This window comes from Diachasmimorpha longicaudata, chromosome 2 (assembly GCF_034640455.1).
Source record: "Diachasmimorpha longicaudata isolate KC_UGA_2023 chromosome 2, iyDiaLong2, whole genome shotgun sequence".
NCBI classification, from domain to species: Eukaryota; Metazoa; Arthropoda; class Insecta; order Hymenoptera; family Braconidae; genus Diachasmimorpha; species Diachasmimorpha longicaudata.
The window spans coordinates 6,405,346-6,427,062 of NC_087226.1; the positions used below are offsets into that span (position 1 = coordinate 6,405,346).

General features: G+C 38.6%; 5 protein-coding genes across 9 annotated transcripts; 3 read left to right on the forward strand and 2 right to left on the reverse strand.

The window, feature by feature from the left end:
* Positions 1-1,120: 1,120 nt before the first annotated feature.
* On the reverse strand, positions 1,121-2,981 carry LOC135172564 (glutathione S-transferase C-terminal domain-containing protein homolog). The gene has a single exon (XM_064138695.1). The coding sequence runs from the start codon at positions 2,979-2,981 to the stop codon at positions 1,230-1,232; it is 1,752 nt and encodes a 583-aa protein (XP_063994765.1). The 3' UTR covers positions 1,121-1,229.
* Positions 2,982-3,020: 39 nt separating this feature from the next.
* Positions 3,021-4,099, reverse strand: LOC135172576 (uncharacterized). The gene is made up of 3 exons (XM_064138725.1): positions 3,909-4,099; positions 3,580-3,816; positions 3,021-3,189 (listed from the first exon to the last, which is right to left on the reverse strand). The coding sequence occupies exons 1-3, from the start codon at positions 3,962-3,964 to the stop codon at positions 3,021-3,023; spliced, it is 462 nt and encodes a 153-aa protein (XP_063994795.1). The 5' UTR covers positions 3,965-4,099.
* A 106-nt stretch (positions 4,100-4,205) lies between these two features.
* On the forward strand, positions 4,206-8,773 carry LOC135172573 (monocyte to macrophage differentiation factor). Of its 2 annotated transcripts, XM_064138720.1 has the most exons (5): positions 4,210-4,364; positions 4,717-4,948; positions 5,967-6,209; positions 6,756-7,008; positions 7,887-8,773. In XM_064138720.1, the coding sequence occupies exons 2-5, from the start codon at positions 4,884-4,886 to the stop codon at positions 8,121-8,123; spliced, it is 798 nt and encodes a 265-aa protein (XP_063994790.1). In that variant the 5' UTR covers positions 4,210-4,364; positions 4,717-4,883; the 3' UTR covers positions 8,124-8,773. The 2 variants fall into 2 exon arrangements, with proteins under 2 accessions (XP_063994791.1, XP_063994790.1); XM_064138721.1 differs by lacking the exon at positions 4,717-4,948 and having other exon boundaries at positions 4,206-4,364.
* A 115-nt stretch (positions 8,774-8,888) lies between these two features.
* On the forward strand, positions 8,889-13,393 carry LOC135172556 (katanin-interacting protein-like). Of its 4 annotated transcripts, none has more exons than XM_064138675.1 (9): positions 8,889-9,827; positions 10,137-10,629; positions 10,839-11,162; positions 11,321-11,582; positions 11,661-11,920; positions 12,073-12,412; positions 12,620-12,861; positions 12,934-13,052; positions 13,188-13,393. In XM_064138675.1, exons 1-9 carry the CDS (start codon positions 9,742-9,744, stop codon positions 13,315-13,317), a joined length of 2,256 nt encoding a protein of 751 aa, XP_063994745.1. In that variant the 5' UTR covers positions 8,889-9,741; the 3' UTR covers positions 13,318-13,393. The 4 variants fall into 4 exon arrangements, with proteins under 4 accessions (XP_063994745.1, XP_063994748.1, XP_063994747.1 ...); XM_064138678.1 differs by lacking the exon at positions 8,889-9,827 and adding an exon at positions 9,911-10,044; XM_064138677.1 differs by lacking the exon at positions 8,889-9,827 and adding an exon at positions 9,926-9,975.
* Positions 13,394-13,934: 541 nt separating this feature from the next.
* Positions 13,935-21,681, forward strand: LOC135173174 (WD repeat-containing protein 81). Its single transcript, XM_064139882.1, has 6 exons — positions 13,935-14,408; positions 14,775-14,934; positions 15,102-16,120; positions 16,282-16,427; positions 16,578-16,765; positions 16,872-21,681. Exons 1-6 carry the CDS (start codon positions 14,193-14,195, stop codon positions 20,933-20,935), a joined length of 5,793 nt encoding a protein of 1,930 aa, XP_063995952.1. The 5' UTR covers positions 13,935-14,192; the 3' UTR covers positions 20,936-21,681.
* Positions 21,682-21,717: the final 36 nt, after the last annotated feature.

A 21,717-nucleotide genomic window follows, 5' to 3' on the forward strand; every position in this document is an offset into this window, starting at 1 on the left:
ATCTAACGGAGAATAGTTACAGAGCCAGATAGTTTCGTGGAGGAGGATAATTTCTGGTCCGTGATGCTGTGTGCAGCCACGCTGCAATGGTAGCTGCCACGACCTGAGTAGTGTGGAGGCTAGAGTGAGCCTCAGGCACAGTAGGCTGGTACTTTGTCACCATGACATAGCCACCGGAGCTATTCTCCGTGGCGTTATCGGCTACTTCTGCTAACTGGTCCAGCGTGCTATTCCCTTGGAAGACTTTGAGATCTTGCTAAGACTTATTGAAACGTATTATTAGAAGCGCCTTAATCCAAGGGTACTTATTGGTTTTTGGTGGCGTCTTGAGCCGGTGGGCAACTTCTGCGAGTTCTTCAGGCTTCAGGGCTGAGATAACTGCCTGGTACTTCAAGTTGTCGTCTCGTATATTGTTTCTCATGAATTGAACCTCGACGTGGATGAACCAGAGCGATGACTGGAAAGGACTAAACTCTGGTAGTCTCAACTGTGCGAGTGCCTGGATTTCCGCATCATCAGCGACCTGGGCACCTGGTGTCACACTGCCAGGTATCGGTTGGCTCTGCTGCTGCTGTGCCAATTGTTGCCGTTGCAGTTGTTTCCGCGTTCGTTTACACTGACGAGTTGAAGATTGGTCGAGCGGCATCCTGAATATGCGTGTGTAAGGTGATACGCGACTAAGAACGAACACACAAATATAAACTATTATATTTATTGATTGTACGTGAATAAATGATATTTAATGACACAAAAAGTGCCGGGCCACAACAGCGGTGGTGTCCGTGGAAGATATACTATGTAGCTTAAGAACTAAGTGAATGTTTCGTAAAGTGTCCTAGATCCAACCTCGGCACTAGTAACTGTTTGCGCTGTTGGCGCTGGCACGTGCCTCCGGCGGCATGGCAGGACTCTGGTCGAGGCTGATACGCCACATACCCTGCATCATATACTTGGCAAACGAACAATTAATTATGCATTTTCATTATGCTCATTAGTTTGGGGATCATTTGGAGATATTTGGCCAGGTTTCAACATTTAGGGAAAATTATTCGATTTATTATAAATCAGTGTGTAGAATGTACGCACTACAATTTTGTTTAGGAGTATAAACTCTACAGAATTTCCAACGACAAATTTATTTTTTCCTTCAAGTATACAAAATTTCCGTTAACGTAATCGTAAAATAGATTAAAATATCCAGCTTCAGAATGTTTCGCAATGAGTTCCCATTAAACAATGTTCGAAGATAAATGCATATTTCGAATGACATTCGCAATACAATTATTCACCCATTCATCGCTGGGAATGCCGACTAATAAATTATTTTTTGGTGTACAACTTTCAGGCACAAGTTTAGTGATAAGAACTGTGTATCCATGTTCTTCAGCCTGTGCTTTCCTATCGGCATCGATAATTCCCATGCACTGATATCCCTGTTTCGTCTTTAAATTCTTCTCATCGTGGGTCTGATCTGCTGCATGCCCAATTACCAAATAATCTCTCAATTGCATAACCTTTCTAAATACGTTGCTCCTTGGATACGAAATATGAAGACAATTCTGTACAGATCCGTAGCAACAGGGGCAGCAGACAAAAACTGCATTTCTCCTGATGCAATGTTGAATAACCAAATCAGTTGCAACCCCACAAGCATGCAGAGAAGTTCCAATGTCAAATTGTCCTTTGAAATAATCAAGATTACATTGATAAAATTTGACATTATCTAATTTCAGTTTTTTAACCCTTAATTTAGATCTATTCAGCGACTCTTCTTTATTTTCCAGTAGAATCACTGTGCAATCCTTTCTCAAATATGCGATTAATATCCCCAGATGTCCACTTCCACTGCAAAAATCTACAATAACATTTCCAGGCTTAGCTAATTTCAAAACAGGCCTGCTGAGATTCTCCAGTTGTTGGAATTTTCGTTTCGATCGTGTCGAAGGAAGAGAACCACCATCCGGATTCGCTTCGAAGGGAATCGTTTCCCAATCGATCTCAATCTCTGCACCCAACGGTTCACTGTTCATTTCCAAGTCAATTCCACAATTTTCAATTATTTTCAGGGAATTTTCCACATCCTCCTGCCTCGTGTAATTCTTATTCCGAGGTTTGTATCGTTTTGCATCACTCTTGTAGAGGCTCTGATTGGGTACAATTTGTGGAAAGCTCTCGATATCCAATGGGGATGCCACTTTAAGATTAATGAACCCCAAACATTTCCTCAAATGTTCATCAGTTATCATTCTGTCGTACCATTTGGCAGTCAACGGAATGAGATCAAGCACTCGAGGATTTGTCACTATTCTGAGGTAGACAGTGGTGCATAAAAATATGATAATGTCTGCCAATGTCATGAATGATCCCTCTGCATAAATATGCTCTGGTACAGTACGATCCTGCGTCGCTGTTCCATCGCTAGAGAATTTTTTTGACATTGTGTATTTGTAAATGTTGTGAAGTCGAACTGGTTGACGCATATGGACTTCGAATCTTGCCAGTGTTTCCGGTATTTCTCCAGGAGAAACGACAGGATATTCCATTGTTCTCAGTGTTGAGATTAACTCGACCTCGCAGAATCTGGTCCAGGGGCTGCACTCTGATGGGGCCAGCAGACAGGAGGTTTTGAAGCCCAGCAGACATCTGCACCGATGTTCAGGAGTTTCAACGATGGAGAGCTTGATGATCTGGCGTAGGCAAGCGCAGAGGCCAGCCACTAAGCTCATACTATTTAACTGTAGGTTGGGAAGTTGACAGGAGTCTGCAATTTCTGGGACCTCGTTGCCATTGAGGATTTTATACGTGAAGTGCTCGAGTGTAATTGGATAGGCATTAACCTCGAGTGGCTGCTTGGCAAGGATAAAGGTGATTCTGAGTCGAGAGTCGCAGTATCTCATGGTGAAGAGCACCACAAGGGTCTCGATTGGGGCGAGGAATTCATTTCCTTCGGCGGAGAATAACTCCAGGTAAATTGTCTCCATTTTTTAGTTAATTCAGGTGATGGAGGATTGGAGTGACTATCATACACTATTAGCTGTTCGTAGTTGTCGAGCTACTTTTCGAATTATTCGTTTGCGGAGGATGCTTTCCCTCCAGAACACAGTGAGACAGGAGAGGATGGACAGGGCGAACATGGACCCTTCGAACTTTAGAAAGGCGTTCTCCTCGAGCCAAGCGACTCTGTCACAACTGAAAAATTGTGACAAAATTAATGGGAGCCACACTACTTTTTTCAAGTATATGAGATACTTCATGGAGACGTTTGGCAATTCTAAGAGATTTGGTTTTGTAAAAAGAATTTAATCGTGATCAGAAAATCTTATGGATTCACATTTTTAATTCTCTAAATTGTCAATTAAATTGCATGTGAAAGAATAAATATTTTCAATTTTTTGTTTCCAAATAAAGATGAATACATCAATTAAATATTTAGTCATTCAGGAATTGACACACTGATATTAACTAGATAATTGTTAACAACTCGTTTAGTTCTTTCAATGATCCCTGTGGTCCAAAAAAGAGCTTCAATCACCTGAAGGGCCAGTACACCAATATAAATAAACAAAATATCAAATTTACCTTCGAATAATCTTCTCTCCAGTCCTACACTTGATCACTTCCTTGTACCTCGCATAAACACAGACTCCAATGCTCTCACTGGCAATTTCAAATGCAGTGCACGGATGACACTCATCAATCACCTCATACAGTCCACTGTCTGCACAAGTGTTATTATGTTCAATATTTTCGACAAATGGCTTATTGCTCGGACTCTCGGTCCATTGGCTCTCAACAATCAGCACAAGAATGGTTAACCTAAAAATCCACCAAATGACAGATAATAACCACCAAAGACCATCACTGAATATAACCTAAAATGCTTATCATATCTGAATAGATAATCTCACCCTCCTAATAGTGTGATACCCAATAACATGCGCCTTTTCGTGCAAGATTCAATCATTTCGGTCCAACTGATTCATCAATGCCAGTTTTACAACACCCCAGCAACTTGTTTTAGCTGAAATCCAATTGACCTTGAATGTATGCTAGTGTAATCCGCACTTGATCCAACTTCATTGTTCATGTTACACGACAGCTGGGGCTTTTTTATAAAAGGGTGAAGGGGGCGCCATTGCATACATCGGAACTTTGATTATTTTGTTTCTCCGTTGATACTGTAGCGTCAACTCACACGAGACACGAGTCAGTTTTCGCTTTGACAGAACGGAGTGCAGGTGTACTCCGTTTATGTTATTGTGTTACTCAAAATCCAACAGTAGTTTGCATTATTTGTAGGCATTTTTATGAGTCCATTTATTGACAAAATTGGAGGACAAGCAGAAAATTATGGAGAATAAGAGGTAAATATGATTGTCCCATGCTGCAGTAATGAGACAATAGAATTTCAATCTTTCAATCATAATAATGCCCCTTCAATGAGCTGAGGGAAATTTTGGATAGTAGTCCTTCTTTTTAATAACATAACCACCGAAATAAATTATTTTCAACCTAGGTGATTATGGCATGCTTTAATTTTTTTATCAATGCATGAGGAATGCGTGGAGAAGGTCAAAGTTCTGAGAATAAAATGATCGGGTCATTGAATGGCTTAGACAGCACTATTAGAGGCTCCAGACTCTTTCGATATCGCTCGTAAATTATGAAAGTTTTACAGATATGAGAATATCGAATGATTAGAAAATTTTTATTCAGATGACGCGAGGAAGTCGGTTTTGGAAGGCGAGAAGTTAAAAATTGAGCTAATGAAATAACAGAGTGGGAAGATATCATAGTTGAAAAGGGCTGGGATCCGTTATATTAGGGTCAGAGATATTGTCTGGTGCAATTTGAGTTCACTCTGACATTCATCAGTGGTAATAATGGATGGACCTTGCCTAGTGGAATCTATCATGACACCTATGCAAAAATTGCGAGGACTTAAAGAGTGAGTGAAACGACTGTTTTTCAAATCATTTTTTTATGTAGTATGTTCATTCAGATTCATTGAATAATTGAAGCTCTGTGGGAAACCTTAGGAAGATAAAACTATTGATGTGAATTATATAATTCAATGCTGGATATAATGGCCAGCCTTGTTGCTCGGTGGTGTGATATTGCTCATATCATCATTGAATTTTGAAGGAGAATTGAGTTGGTATCAATTGTTCTTGGCAGTAGAGAACGTGTTTATTCAATTTGTTCATTGAAACTGAACTTCTAAAGCGAGAGATTGGAATTCACCATTTGTTCTGATATCAATATGTCGGGAAGAACAATGTTCGATATATTTTTCTAAAAAATCGGGATGAAATGAAGAGAAATATTCCAGAAAATTTGGGAAACTGTCAGTTCGTTCACGAATTAGGGAATCAATTCGGAATATTTACGAACGATATCGTAATTTTTCGCTGATGATTCAGATCAAAATTACGGAACGGTCCGCAAAAATTCGATGATCATTTTTAAGATTCAATACTAGGCGAAAGATTTGTTATATTTAGTGAATAGTAACAATGACTGTCACTGTAATGCTTTAAATTTTATTTTGAGAATGTTAAAGCTATTTCATTTTTTGACTTTATTGAATTTAGCGCATTCCTATGGTTTCCTTACAACAATATATGGTCGTAAATGATAATGAAATTATATCAAGTTTATCTGCCTATTGACAGCTAAACTCTCCTGTGAGGCTTTTTATTACTCTACTTAGCACAACAGGGAAAATTTTAATGCTCTCGAAATCCCGCAAGTCTAAAAAAACATAATTGAATTCATAATATTAAATAACGAGATTAAAAATCACTAACGAACCGCAAAGCGAAAAGAGTCAATCTTAGGATTTCCTGTATGGTTTGTCAAGAAATCACTCTTTAAATCGAGGAATTGTAAATTTCATTCAAAGAAAAGGAGACAAATTTTGATAATTAATAATGAATAACCACGATTGTTCTCCTTTTTATCAGCGTAAAGTGGATGAATTCCCGGGCCACAACGAATGAGGCTTACACACCAACCTGCATAGAACACTGCGCCAATATAATGACCCATGGAATTTGGATTGTACCAGCATTACTCGGTAGCATTGAATTACTGAGAAGATCCATAACGTCAACTCAACTGATTTCAGCATTGGTCTATGGCATTGCTCTTCTCCTCCTGTTCTTAGTTTCAACTTCATTCCATACGATGCATTACTGCAATCACAAGTAAAACATCTATTACTTTAAGAAAATTCAATTGTGGCAAATGAATAGAGGCTAAGCCGGTCGATAAGAGATATATCTGTCGAGAATTCCCTCAACTACATAGTTAAAATATTTTTGATAACTCGTGTAGGTGATAACTCCCACAATAATTATGAAATTGTCGAAACTACAACACAAAGTTATATTTATCATTACTGGTCTCGGTAATCGGTGGGTTATCTCCTCGGATAGTTCTTGTACTCTACAGAATTTATACTGATTATTTTTCCTGTTCAGATTTTGAATGACAGGCAAAATCTCATGTGGATTAAAGAAGATCAGTAGTGAATTTGAACATTCAAAAACTATAACATGTTTTTTTTTAAAGGAGTATTTTGCCATACAATTATACGATTTGTCACGTAATTTTCTCGGAGTTTTCTCTCGACGAACGAATAAGATCAAAGTATCCTCAGTCTCTTCCCTTTTTGCCCTGCTCTGACTATAATTCAAGATGCCACGAATGTCCAGCTTACCGCCTGCATAGAACAATGAAATACTTTTTAGACAATGGAAAGACGTTCTCCATCGATGCGATCGTGCCATGATATACGTATTCATTGCTGCTACATACTTTCCATGGTTGATGGTCGAGGATTTCCCTGATAATGAAATTGTACCAACAATGAGGTATTTGGTATGGATTATGGCAACCATTGGGATTCTGTATCAACAAATGTTTCATGAGAAGTACAAAATGTTAGAGACTATTTTTTATCTTATTATGGGTGTTGGCCCCAGCATCGCTGTTATTACAGTGGTAAGTAGAAATTAACGTAAGAATAATATCACAAGACAAAGAGTAGAACAGAATAAATATTCTTTCCGAACAATTTCGCCGGAGTCATCGATTTTGAAAGTCTTTTAACCCGGTTGAGATCAGAAATAAAAAAATGTAATGTAAAACCATGCGAGGGCTATGATTTTTAATGTACCTAACTTATTTTAGATGCGCATATCTTAGAAACTGTTAAGAAGTTGTGAAAACATGTGGTGGAAAAATAATGCGCAGAATTTCGTAACCATTCGAGTAGTTTTTGCTTTCGATAGCCTTGATGTTTGTGACTGATTTTTAGCTTTTTCTCATTTTCATTGCAAATGATATAGAATTGGATTATACTTAAAGAAATAATATTTTTAATCGTCCCCTGAGTTGAAAACTAGATTTCTAAACTTTTATTGACATATGCTATTTCGTTTACGGGTAATGGAAAAGTTGAAATATGAAAATGGAAAAACTTTTCATTTACCAGTCAACGAACAATGGGACAGTTCTGCACTCGCTGAACGTAATATCACTGGTAAAATATATAGTTCGGATTCATGTGCGAGGGGTGTTTTAACATGTGTGATTGGTAGCCTTCGGTATCGCCCCGGGCGGGCAATCTCACACTTATTACCATTCCATCGCACTTGCATCGAAATATACTAATATACGTCGGTAAAATCTAATAAGTGTAGATTCCAACTCCTGAGGCTAAATTAATAATTCTCGGTCATTCGGGTAAAAAAATGATAGTTATGTTTGATAACGGCACGCTTTGTCATTTAAATTACCTATTTTATCGGGATTTACGTGTATGTGAATTTGAATTACCCCAATAATTTATGCAATTATTTTTTGAAACCTTTTCACAGAATAAATTTGACAATATCAGAGAACTCAAGACTGGGGGATTCATCTACATAGCTGGTATCATATTCTTTAAATCTGATGGGAGGATACCCTGTGCTCACGCAATCTGGCATATATTCGTGACAGTGGGTGCTGGATTCCACTATTACGCTATTCTCAATCATCTCTACCCGTTCGTCCAGAATGAACATCCAACTTTACCTCTGATCGACTGGCTAGAATCTCATAGCGAATTATAATAGCAAATATTAATTTAGCTAATTCACGTTCGATTCATTGTTTTATAATGAATTTCAACAAATGATTGATATTGAAGCAATTTATTCCTTACCACCAAAGAGAACGATTTCGGTAGGATTGTAAATAATCAAAAAGGAATAATGAATTTTTAAGAATAATTTATATACAATAAGAATGATTTATGATTTAAGCTCATTTTTTAAAAGCAATAGTTAAATGAGAGGAATAGAGTCTGGAAGATGTGATTTTTATCGAGTCATACTAGTAATTTTGGAATTATCCGAATCTCATGAAAAATAATGATTTCATAATTTATTTTTCATTCAGTACCTGACACGTAAAAAATGCGAGATAAAATCTTGGCAATTTTTGGCAATCTACTCAATTAATGAAAGGAACTAAGTGTATTCCTTGTGGGAGCAACGGAGGCATCTAGTATAAGGCAAGTTAATCTGATGTTTTTCCAATTTTACTCAATAACCTCAGTGTTCTATTAAGTTATTGACATGTATCCTAAATTGAAATCATTTAACGTTTGCCAATTGTAAATATTTAGGATATTGATGTATGTGCCAAAATATGAATATTGTGCCGTGCTGATTTGAAGTCTTCGATAAAAAAATATATAAATTTTTCAACTTAAATAATGTTCACTGATTTTTCTTCATTAATCCCGACCGAGTCCAAGAACTAATTGAGAATATTTAATAAATAATTCAGGGTACTCAAGCATCTTTTACGTGTTCTCTTTATGTCCCAAATCGACACATAGTAAAATTCTAAATATTAATAAATCTAGGATAAATAAGATTCCAATGCCGAGTTTCAGAATTTAAGTAAAAAGATTATTGTCAGCTGCCTGAAAACTTGGGGGTTGAATCAAACTGAAATGAAGGTCCACTACAAAAGTAGAAAACCAGTTCTTCTACAACCACATTAGAAGGTATTTTCTATAGCATTCACTGTCTTCGTGACGTCATACGAGATTTCAGCTACACGAGGTTGGATAGAATTTGGATGATGTAGAGGGGGAACTTGACAGTCGAAAAAATAGCAGAGGTACCTGGGCATCTTAAAAGTCACTACGAAAGAAATATTTTCAGCTGAGACAGAGGCCGTCATATAATGCTCTCACGACTGACTCATCTCCGCTGTAATTTCACACTTAACGAAGATAATGATGTCCCAATTGAACTGTTTATCAGAATTTTTTCAATCCCAGCTACTTTATTATTGAATCGGCTCAGAAACGAGGATGTTTTTCAAAGAAATCATTAGAAGACAGTTTTTACACAATTTTTTTTCCAGTTCCATGCGAAGTCCCCTGACATTCTACTCTAGATTACTCGTTTCCTTTTGATTGCATAATCAAGAGAGATATCAATTTTCGCACCGACATGTGCCGTGAAACGGCATTAAATCTCCTTTTATTCCTTCCGGAGACCGTTGACACTGAATACGTTGTCATGGAAACACAGTGGTCAACAAAACGTGATCGTTCTCTTTGTTGTTATACAATGTACTGCATCGGGATTGTAAACGCGACAGATTTACAGTCAGCTGTTGTTATGGAAAGGAGAAGAAGATGAAAATTGTGAAAATCATCAATTAAAAAACATGGATCGAGTGGTTAAAAAAGAGTCAACAATTCCCTTGACGTCTAGAGAGAAAAAACTACCAACGTGGCTGATGGAAATGACAGAGTACGTCAGAAAAAATGATTCATTACTTTTATTTTCCTGAGGTTTTGCATCAATCATTCTAAGTAATCCATAAAAATCAAGAGGTACATTGCACGCTCCTCCTTAGTCGAGACTTGATGACCATACAGACGTTAATTTTATGTTTATGGTAGTGAAATATCGAAACTAGTTTACTGTCATAATTCAGTATGATAATATTCGAAAAAAAATGTTTACTGTTAGTGAACGGACCATTTAACGGTTAATTATTACGTTGCTACTGCAGTAGATATGGACAAACATGAGATAAAAACCTTTCATCTATTACAGGAATATTAAAACATTGTCGCCCGATGCATTGACAAATGATCTCAATGGGATTGAAGAAATCAGCAAAACCAACAGACGACCTCAAGCAGTAAGAAGACGCAATGAAGATATCAAGAGAGAAAAACATCTACCGGAATTCCATTACCGCCCTCGACTGCGAAAAACGATGGAATCACCTAAAAGGCCAATTCTCTTAGAGCACCGAAGAAAGTCAAGTGCCGACGTCTTATTGAGCGATGAATTGAAAAAATTGAGTACAGAGGGAGAATCTTCAATGACTCCTAGAAAGTTGAGTGCCACTTTGCATCGAAAAAAATTGCTGACTTTCGATTTGTTTCCTAAGAATGAAGATGAAGAATTTATTATCCCGGAGTTACCAGAGGGAAGCTTGATAACAATTGAAATTTTGAGCACCTGGGGTGATCGTCATTATGTCGGATTGAATGGCATGGAGATATTCTCATCGCTCGGGGAAGCTGTTTCGTTGAATAAGGTAGGGGAGAGTGAGGTAGAATTTACGTACAGAGAAAAGTCCAGTAAAAATTATTTAAAAAATTTTGTAGTTGTGGAGTTAAGCCTCATTCAGGCAAAAATTACAAGATTAACTTGAATTTTGACATTTTGTTTACATTGTACGAATGTTTTATGTAATTATTATTCTGTCATTACCGATACTTATGTTTGTTAATATGACATACGCAGATATGGTCGCAGTGTGATGATTCTACTGAGCCCTCGGACGATCCTACTGTTGCCAATTTGATGAATGGTATTTATCGAACGCGTGATGATCTAAATATGTGGCATGCTCCCTACAAACGAGGGAGTCAAATTTCAATTCACGTGGAATTATCCAAAAAAATTAATATCGGATTAATTAGGATATGGAACTACAATAAGTCGAGGATCCACTCATATCAAGGTGCCAAAGATGTCGTCATTAAGTTAGATGATGTTATTATATTTTCGGGAGAAATTGCACGAGCTTCTGGCGATGTCGTCGGGGATATAAATTCCTTTGGAGATGTAAGTGTAAAATTTTGATTTATGTTTATCGACAATGCATAACTCCAATGCATTGAGACTGCTGCGAATTGCGTAATTAAAAAATTATAATTCGACTCGATTGAGAGTGGAATATGTGATTGAATAGTCGTGCGAATGCTTTTTTCCGATTATTGCAGACAATTTTATTTACAACGGATGAAAATATTTTGGAATTAATATCCCGAAACGATCAAATATTTCATGAGTTTATGGATTACTCAGCGTCCCAGGGGATAGAAATGGATAGGCCGGTCACAGGGGCAACTGAGCTAGACGCTGTACCAACGATAGAAAATCCAATCATGTCATCTGGTAGTATTACTGATAAAACAATGTCGGTTGCATGTCGAGAAATAAAATTATTACTATTATCCAATTGGAACGATTCTGACATGATAGGTAAATTGAAATTACGTGCGATGATACGCGTGATCAAGTACAATTTGACGTTTGAGGAGGAAATTCTTTTTTCTATAGGATTAAATGGAATTGAAATTATTGGAGATCAGGACAACATTCCTGGAAGCAAGATCTCATTGCACTGTAACGTAGCGGATGAAGGAATATATCGTTTACTGGACGGACATAATTTCACGACTGAATTGAAAAATATGTGGATAATTCAACAAATGCCTGATGTCATTACAGAAATAATTATTACATTCACCACTGAGGTCTTTATCACTGGTATAAGAATATGGAATTACAACGGATCATTGGAAGCTTCTTATTGTGGAGTGAGTATCATGGAATTTTCACAAAGTTTACACTAGCCATCGGTACAACCATCAATTTTTTATAAAAAAGAATGATTGGTTGCACTCCATAAGAGACATGTGTACATTTGCAAACTTCCTCACTTCTGAAACCTTTCAATGTACATCATTAGGTGAAACAGTTGATGATTGAACTAGATGGGAAAAAGCTGTTTGGCAATAATTTTGACGGCTTCATCATCAGAAGAGCGCCCGGATTTTGCCACTACAATTTTTCTCAGGAAATCAGCATCATTCAACGACCAAAAACAATGAGTAACAACACGCCGTCAAAATCTCATCTACAGACACTTGATTTACTGGATGATATTAACTATGAGGCTCCACCAGTGCCGGAAGGCTTCGTTTATCAAATTGTTATATTCTCATCGTGGGGAGATGCCTACTACGTTGGTCTGAATGGAATTGAATTTTTTGATGCTCAGGGACGTCCCATTTGTTTGAACAAAAAAAGTACGTATTCTCCTGACTTTATTTTCTTCATGATAAGAGCCAGGTACTTTTAGTTTCATTTGTACAGAAAATAAAAAATTTATGGAATAACTGCTAATCGAGTAGGGAGCCCAGTTCCGTGAATGGCCATGAATAATGATAACTAAAATTATTCAATAGAAGATTTACGAATTATCTCTCAACTCAAGTGACATTAATTATTTTCAGACGTCGCTGCGTATCCAGAAAGTGTGAATATCATTGAAGGAATTGAGAATGATATACGAACTCCAGATAAATTAGTTGATGGAGTTAATGATAGCGCAGATGGACAACACTCATGGCTCGCCCCCATTTTGCCAGGAGAAATAAATCGTGTTTATGTTATTTTCGATCATCCTAGGGCCGTTTCGAGAATCAAAATATGGAACTACACGAAAACATCGCTCCGTAAAGTTAAAGAATTCGGGGTATGGGGTTTGACAATCTATTCCACGTAAAGAATACGAGAAAAAAAGTTAATGAAACGTTAATAATTTCAGATACTTGTAGATGATCTTTTAGTGTACAACGGAGTATTAGAGCGAAATGATTCGTCAGGAACTGTTCACTTCAACGGGAATCCTAGTGAACCACGTAAATTATCGGGAAAATTACGGAAGTATGTTGAAATCACAAATAATTCTTTATAGTGAATAGTTCAGTAGTGAAGTGGTAAAAGGAGATAAGTCATTTTTGACTATTGATGAATTCCACTTATCAATGAAAATAATCGAACAATTGTGGTGTGTTTCAGTTCGGACCAAGATATTCACTTGTTAAATTTAGAAAATGTTTCGACACTTGGAGACGACACATTACCTGATCCTCTTCTACGACCGTATACCTCAATGTTGCCAAAAAACTCACGCAATTATTCTGTATAAATTGAATCATTTCCAACGTGACTTTTTTTCTTGTATCAACGACGAAATGAGTAGAAATAAAGATGGGTATCTTGTTCATGTGTAGTACATATTTTTTATCATTAACAGACGTCCGGAAATTATTATCAGGGACATCATAGTCTGCCATTTCGCCAGGCAAAATAGTTTTAGCTCTTTGTTAACTTATATTTTCAAATAGGGCTGCAAAATAGCATTTGTCTCTACAATATTTAGAGGATATGCGGTCCATAAAACCCTGAAGTAGAACGGTAAAAATATCAAATTCAATATGTAGAGGATTTAACCAGAGATTTTGAGAATTCAAATCGTAAGGCGATTTGCGATTTTCCTAAGGTTCCGGGAATATTCTAAAATCAATTTTACGCTTTTCGCATATTTCTTGGCTTCGAGACCTCTTAGAGCAAAAATCCCCCCAGCCCCGTTGGCCACGTTCCTCATCGTAGTTCATGTGCCACCGCTACGAAATTTGCGGTTGAAACCGTTTCATAAACGTCTCTTCAACTTCTGATTTAACCATATTAAACAATGGGCCAAAAATTCGAATTTCCTGGGCAATTTGAAGCTTCCTTTGTCGCTCCATGTATCTTCCTCCTAAACATGTTCAAATATGGCGACTGACGGGATTCGTAGTCAGCTGTTGTTTGACATATTTACTACCCAAAACAAAGCCATTAGTGATTTTCATTTTTATATTTATACACGATAATGTTAAAAGATTAAAACAACGTGTCGGCGAGCACGTTCTTTCGGGAAATATGAGTAATTTAGTTAACTATTAAACTGCTAGTTTCTACGGTAAATATCCTCAATATTTTTTTGAGGTTGGTGCCAATCAGTAGACACTTCAGACAAACATGGATTTCCTTCAATCCGAACTACATATCCCTCGTAAATATCTACTTTCAATTGATGGGAGAATCAATGCAACAGTCCACAAGAACTGGTTATCCAGTTTACAAACAATAGGACGAATCGACTTTATTTTTCATGAACGATTGTCAGCTGATGAGATTATAGCACAACCGTCTTTAGATGAATTAGGACCCAATTGGACAAGAATTTATGTGAAGGTAAGTAAATAATGGCATTTCACAATTAGTTTTTGGTTCGTACATTGAATTACCTCCAAAATACCATTTCCCCAAGAAGTTACTTTCTTTTGAATTCTATGGAAATATTCCATCGGGTCAATCAAAGGAACTGAATATTAATTATTGAACATTCAATGCCAAATTGACTTGACTTCAATATTAAATTGTTGTCATAATGCGAATTTCCCATTTCGTATGGGAACAGTTAAATTTGGTTCTTATCAGTTGTCATTCGTCTTGATTTATTAGATCATCACGCTTTTTGGTGGACGATTTAATTTGGCAGATCATATTTCCATACACAATGTTCTGAAAATAATATAACACCTTTTCCGATCTCTTCAGGTTTATGAGAAACAATTCAGGAATACAATTCCACTACCAAGAGATAAACATTCCATTAGCTCGAAGGTACATTCAGATTTGACCTTTGCTCAACTACTTCGTTATGTTTCCGAGACGAATTACAGAAACCTGTGGAAAGAAGCCTACAAAAAATATTATAGTGAGTCAATTTCAAATATATGTGTTATTTAGTCACTCCATAATTCTTAGGGCAGTGCTCAGTCAATGGTGAGCCAATAGGCTAGAAGAAAGTCATTCCTGAGACCGAGTCGTACAATTAAGAAATCATAGTTTTGCGTTTCTCATTAATTTTCACGTGTTGCTCAGGTATATGGAACGCACCGGAATCAAAGGAGCAGCTCCTCTTGACTCCAAGCAGCAGTGATGTCTCTGTAATGCACGAAGTCTTAACAAGACTGTACGCATGTCCACTAGTGCACCTTCAAAACAACCATGTGATTTCCGTATCCCCGAGTACAAATGCCCGTCCACACTGCAATCTCCTGCCAGCGATAGTTGCCATTGAGACACCATCAGCTTTCATAACACTCCATGAGCAGACTGCCAAATACTCTCTCCAAGTATGCAATATGTACAGTCCAGCAGCATTATCAACAGGCTACAGCAAACCTCTGTTTATCGTGTATCAATTACTACGGTTATCCAGAGATTTACACGACTCTGGTTTAGCACTCGGAGAGATAACCCTCAGCGATATTTTATTACTTGACAATTACACCATTCTAGTGCTGCCAAAATTAGATGATAACATATATGTGAAAGTGGATGATCAATTTGAGAATTCAGAAATGTATGAAAAATCTATATTTTTGAAGAATAAAATATCTCAGTCTTTGAGACCATCATTTCCACCCAGAGGTCCAGATTTTGGAGTGAACGAGAATTTAGAAGAATTGTGCGAACAGTGGCTTCATGGACAATTGAGCAATTTTGATTACTTAACTGCGCTCAATAACTTGGCTGGACGGAGATTTGGGGATCCCTGTTGTCATCACGTCATGCCCTGGGTCACGGATTTTACTTCAAGGTCTGGGAAGAATTGGAGGGATCTGACAAAATCGAAATTTCGATTAAATAAGGGGGACAGGCAGTTGGATCTCACGTTCGAATCGCAGACATCTGAATGTGGACATCACGTGTCTGATGTTCTGTCGGAAATTACGTACTATGTGTATTTATCGAGGAGATATAGTAGAACTGTACTTTGTAAACATGTGAGGTCACATTGGGTACCTTGGGAGTATCCTGCATCGATTCAGCGGCTACAGGAATGGAGCCCCGATGAGTGTATCCCGCAGTTTTTTATGAGTCCAGATGTTTTTAAGGTGAGCGAATTTTAATGTCTGTGAAATCTTACAGAATGAGAAGACAAAAGTAGATTTTCAATCAATTCCCCAGCACGAAATTTGTATAGATGAGTTTATGTTAAAAACCGTTGGAGAAAAGAGTTAATCATTTGCTTTAATATTCTGAAATATTGTGCTAGTCAATTCACGAAGACCTTCCTGATCTGGAGCTACCCAGTTGGGCCCGATCACCAGAGGATTTTATCGAGAAACACCGCGAGGCTCTGGAGAGCCACTACGTATCAGAGCGCCTCCATCACTGGATTGATTTAACATTTGGCTACAAGTACGACTGGAATGTTTTGAAAACCGGCTATGGTTAGATATTAATGCTGGGGGTGTAGACAAAGTCCAAATGAAGTACCTTTCGATAGCTGTAATCCAGCTCTCCCAAATGATCATCTGATCAGTTCTCTCCTGCCTTTCTATGATTCAGATTGTCCGGTGTTGCTGCGATAAAGGCGAAGAATGTCTGTCTACACCTAGTGGATAATCACATGAACCTAACGAATGCTGGTGTGGTGCAATTATTCACACAACCACATCCACAGAAAATCATTCCATCACCGTATTGGAGTAAATCTGCCCCTCGATTACGGATCACCAATTCAAAAATACCGATAAGTGAGTTTCTTGTAGTTCTTCAGTACTTTAATAGTCGATTATTTACAGTTTGTCATTTAATGAAAAAAACGTATGAAACCGAGCCAATCTATCCACGACTTTCCAGAGACTGATCGATCGGACCAAAAGAGTGAGGACGAAGGGCATAGTTCGGGTTTGGAGGAAGAGGATCCTCCTCCCACGACCCTGAGTGTGGCTCGTTCCTCTCCCTTAGCTCTCAGCCGCCTACTCAGTCGGTCCCGGGGCTCCCTCTTGGCCCCAGAGGAAACATCACGTCCCGACAAATCCTCCCAAATCATTCAACTCCCGAAGGACTACAATCCCCTTTCCGCTCTCCTCCAAGTAGAATCAACCCATCTATTCATTAACAAAATCTCCCATCGCCCTTATAACCCAAAAAGTTCATCTCACCACAGTCCTTCTAACTACCGTCAGGTCGTAGCTTGCGCCCGCATAAAAGAACAGCAGATTCTCGGTTGCCTTATCCTCGAGATTTTCCTGCCCACCAAATTCCGAGCGACCTGGAACACTGGCAAGTCGTCTTTCACACGTCGCCTGGAGATCTGTATAAATATTTTGACTCAAACTCCCGAAATCCTGCCGAAGTGTGTGAGGAATGCAGTGGGACTTTTACTTCAGGTGGAAATCACCCCAAAGAGTTACGGAATGAATTCCGTCGAGTCCAACGATCCCCTTGACACAGCCCTCTTTCGTTACCCCACTGTGACTCCCATGGGCCTTCCGCCACCCTCAGCCCATCAGTTCCTCCAACCGATTCTCTCCAGCAGTTTATTTCCTTCATCAAAGTACTTCCAACATCTCTTCAACGTCATCGAAATGCTCCAAGAGTACGAGAAACTCGTACGAGATCTCAACGCTCTTTTCAAGGACGAGGAAATTACTGAACTTTACTCACTGAGTACAAGAACGAAAATTCAATTTCTATGTAAAATCAGCGAATGTAAAGTTAAAGCTGTAGCTAGAGAGTTGGAGAAACTTCTCATATTTGCTGGAAATTCAATGGAGTCTAGCTTGCAATTGGTAGTTCCTCATATTAAACAAATGATGGAAGAACCATACAGTGCAGTTCTTGCAGCCTGGTACCTTTTCGATCCTATTGCGAAGTCCTTGGGACCAAAGGAAAGCTCGGAAATATTTTTAATACCGATTGTTAAGCTCTACGAGAACGGTTCTATTATGGATAGTATGGCGTCTATGGACTGCCTTCCTCCGAATACATTCGCCAAATTTAAAACCATGAGGCTATATCACAGAAGTTTCCTATTGAAACTGATGGTACGTCTGGGACTTCGAAGATTCTTAGATCATTTCATAACTCCACTTGTTGAAGCTGTTGGATGCTACAGGGATTCTCCTCAGGGTCCCTCTAGTCCCAACTGCAGGAGAACAGGAAATTTGAAGACTTGTGACTTGAGTGATGGAAGTGGAGATATTGAGACAGTTTTATCTCCTTTGGATGAAGACTCATCGATTGACTCCGAAAACAATCAAACATCGATAATAATATCTGTACCCGAGGTAGATAAGCCGAGTGAGATAGAGGTCGAGGTATTTTCCATGGAAACTGAAGATGTAGTATCACCAGTTGACAATGCTAAATCACGAGACATTCAATTGGAACTGAATCTCAATTTTATTGATGACCTCGTCGACGATGGGTCGAGGCTTTCGCCCTCTGGTGCCGTTAAATCTCCAACTATTCCAATCCCAAAAACAGACATACGAAGTACGAAATCGGTGATCGAATTTAACAGTATTGGGTGTCATGTGGGAAGCAAGACATCGAGCGAGGATATGCCCCTAGTTGGTTCCTACACCGGAAACGTTCCCATTACAACTGTGGCTTCGGAAAATCCAGCAATTATGCTGGACACTGAAAATAGGAAAACGATCTTCTTGAATATCTCGGGCGATTCACCGGAGGACGACATCGACACTTCCAATAGAAAAACTGAAAAAACGCTGATTCAAGAATCCAAAGTCTCAGACATGAGTGCTGAGTCTGTCATTTGGCTGTCTCATCGACTCGGTCCAGTCTTGACAGCTCGATTCCTCTCTCGGAATCTCCTGAGAATGCTTTCATTATGCTACGTGGGACGAGCTAACTTGTTCCCAGTCGATGATGATTCCTCTCAATTAATAGGGGATGTCAATGCTTCGAAGGTTTTGGAATCCTTGTCAGCGATTGCGAGTCTTTACGGAGAGCAAATGATCTTGGTACAATATTTTGGGCACATGGCCGAGCTATTGACCCTCTGCAAGCGAAAGCTAACACCCAACCTTGAAGGTGGCTTGGTTTCATGCTTAACATTACTAACTCACATCACTTCGTATCTATCTGATGCTGCCTTAATGGACGCTTTGAATGAGACTATCGTCAGATCGATTCTGCATCCCACTGTGAGGATTTTGTCTACAACCAGGTACACTTATCCTTCGGGTGCAATTGCGAGACAGGCACTCGCGGATAAATTTTTAGACGCAATGTCCAGTTTAAGTATACGGCTGGGATGCAGCGCAACCAAATGCCACTTATCTGTACCTATTCAAAGGTTCTTCCTAGCATTCGATAAGGTTTTTTCTGATAAATTAGATATTCAGGAAGATAAGAAGCGAGGAGATGCTTCTGAAAGATTCAATCATTCCCCGAGGAGCGAAGGACATGTCGATGAAAATCGAAGACCTGAAGCTCAAGATTGGACGTTGGTGGATTCATCTGCTTGTCAGAATTTTGGATTATCATCGGAAGTTGTAGTTTCATATTCTCCACCGGTTGTTGATCACGATGGATCCAACATACAGAGGAATCGAGCTTATGAAGAATTGAAACAAGTTTTCACATCAGAATTCGCGTACAGATCATATCTTCTTTTTTATAGATTCATGGACGAAGGAATCATAAATGAAATATTGAAGAATCACCAGTTGATTCGAGATTTGTGTGATGAGTACAGCGATTCAATCTCTATCGCAGATCAGGGCATCAGTAGGTCAGAGACCTCTTGCACACTGACTGATGAACGACTGGATGATAGAGACATTATCACAAAGGGTGCAGGAAGTTTTGGTAATATGTCTGTGATAGGAAATAGAATCGAAATGGGAGAAAATATCGAACCTTCGCCTCCTCGTGAAATTACAATCTCCTCCAGTGGTCGTCAGCTCCGAGGAAACTGGCTAGCCTATTGGGAGCATGAGATTGGAAGGCCTGATAAGCATTTGAACTTCAACATGAAGCAGATTAAGCTCCAGAATTTCTCAGGTCACACGAACAGTGTGAGATGCCTCTCGGTATTGGATAATGAAAATAGTTTCATGAGTGGAGCACGGGATAAAACAGTTAAACTATGGAGTATCAGGAGTCAAGGGGACGGTGGGGCAGTGTCGTCGTGTCAGTATACTTACACTGGTCACAAAAAGTCAATTTTGGCGTTAACATTCTTAGAATCGTTGAGATACGCAATCACTTGCGATGGAACTATTCATTGTTGGGATCCATTCATGGGTTCGTTATTGGGATGCCCTGAGAGCTCCAGACCAGCACCAGTTAATACTCTGGTTGCCAGTAACGCTCCGGCTACGACACTTCTAGCAGCGACTACTGACATTACATTGAGAATCATTGATTGTAGGAATTTTCAGTATGTAAATGAGATGAAAGTAGCGATGAATCCAACTGGATTGATTAGATGTATTGTGGTGGCACCTAGTGGAAATTGGGTGGCTTTGGGACAGGCTTCTGGGGTTCTCACCATATTGGACATCCGGACTGGACTAATTATTGCCTCGTGGAAGGGTCACGAGTGTGAGATTTTACAGTTGAAGGTGATTAATGAGACGACGATTGTGAGCTCCTCTTTGGATCAGACCATAGCTGTCTGGAGTGCTATCGATGGAAAACTCAAGTTTCATTTGAAAGGAGCTACTGAGCCTGTTCATTGTATGGAAATATATGAACAGCAGTTGATTTCGGGAACAACTGCCAATCGAATTGGGGTACATACTGAATTCAGTGGGAATGCGTCTTTCTCATCTTCAAAGTTGAGGTCAGACGCGTTCAAGGGTGTGCTGACAGCAATGACTGTTCTACCACTCAATAGATTACTGTTACTTGGGGCTGATAATGGGGGGATTACTTTGCTCTGTTGATGAGAGCTCGAGATGTAAAGACAAACACGTGTATCAATCGGAACTGCCCTCCATTAATTGTGTGAGACAATATGTATTGAAATTGCAGTCATTATTATAATCTCATGGTAATAATAAATTATTATAAAATGGCGAGTGAGTCGATATGCCTGCGACACACCCATTGATTTTATGGGATATATTATTATACGTCAGTGGTGTTGATCATTTGGCAAGTGAAATTTTATTTGCTAGATAATTAAAATAACAACCCAGATTAGATGTGCTGTGATAGATATCTACTTTAGATTATTAAATCGCGCGTGGAATGGAAAAATTATCCGAAGATACCGAGGGTTCATCAGTTTAGATGTCTTCATAGAGACATGTCACGTGCAATTGTATCTTTTACACTTACGCTTGCCTGGTGTTAATAGTTCCATACGCTGGAGCCCAAAAAATGAAAGACTCTGATCATACTATGGAATTTTGACATGCGATAAATTTTCACAGTGACTTTCCTATTTTATAGCTCTTTTCCGCGAATTACAGTAGTCGTTGATAGTCACGATGAGGATGAGTTCCTTCACCACAATTTTGCCGGGAAAAAATTATTTCTTACAGAGACGTTGAACCGCATGCGAATGTTCTTCTATCAAACATATGGTTTCTTTTTTCATCGAAATCCTTTTTCATATGTATGAATTCCTTGCTGATGGTTACCGCATTTCTCTTTGCATAATAGAACTGCAATTGTACAAAAAGAATTCTGCATTGCAACTTCAATATTATAGAAGCATTAT

Excerpts from the sequence above, each read along its gene's own strand:
- LOC135172564 (XM_064138695.1), bottom strand. The coding sequence starts at position 2,981 with ATGGAGACAATTTACCTGGAGTTATTCTCCGCCGAAGGAAATGAATTC.
- LOC135172576 (XM_064138725.1), bottom strand. The coding sequence starts at position 3,964 with ATGATTGAATCTTGCACGAAAAGGCGCATGTTATTGGGTATCACACTA. Across the intron at positions 3,817-3,908 it reads GGTATCACACTATTAGGAGG|GTTAACCATTCTTGTGCTGA; the intron begins GTGAGATTATCT and ends GTGGATTTTTAG. Across the intron at positions 3,190-3,579 it reads GGAGAGAAGATTATTCGAAG|TTGTGACAGAGTCGCTTGGC; the intron begins GTAAATTTGATA and ends ACAATTTTTCAG.
- LOC135172573 (XM_064138720.1), top strand. The coding sequence starts at position 4,884 with ATGGATGGACCTTGCCTAGTGGAATCTATCATGACACCTATGCAAAAA. Across the intron at positions 6,210-6,755 it reads ATGCATTACTGCAATCACAA|ACAATGGAAAGACGTTCTCC; the intron begins GTAAAACATCTA and ends AATACTTTTTAG. Across the intron at positions 7,009-7,886 it reads GCATCGCTGTTATTACAGTG|AATAAATTTGACAATATCAG; the intron begins GTAAGTAGAAAT and ends ACCTTTTCACAG.
- LOC135172556 (XM_064138675.1), top strand. The coding sequence starts at position 9,742 with ATGGATCGAGTGGTTAAAAAAGAGTCAACAATTCCCTTGACGTCTAGA. Across the intron at positions 11,163-11,320 it reads ATATAAATTCCTTTGGAGAT|ACAATTTTATTTACAACGGA; the intron begins GTAAGTGTAAAA and ends CGATTATTGCAG. Across the intron at positions 11,921-12,072 it reads TGGAAGCTTCTTATTGTGGA|GTGAAACAGTTGATGATTGA; the intron begins GTGAGTATCATG and ends GTACATCATTAG.
- LOC135173174 (XM_064139882.1), top strand. The coding sequence starts at position 14,193 with ATGGATTTCCTTCAATCCGAACTACATATCCCTCGTAAATATCTACTT. Across the intron at positions 14,935-15,101 it reads AGCCTACAAAAAATATTATA|GTATATGGAACGCACCGGAA; the intron begins GTGAGTCAATTT and ends CGTGTTGCTCAG. Across the intron at positions 16,428-16,577 it reads GATTTAACATTTGGCTACAA|ATTGTCCGGTGTTGCTGCGA; the intron begins GTACGACTGGAA and ends TCTATGATTCAG.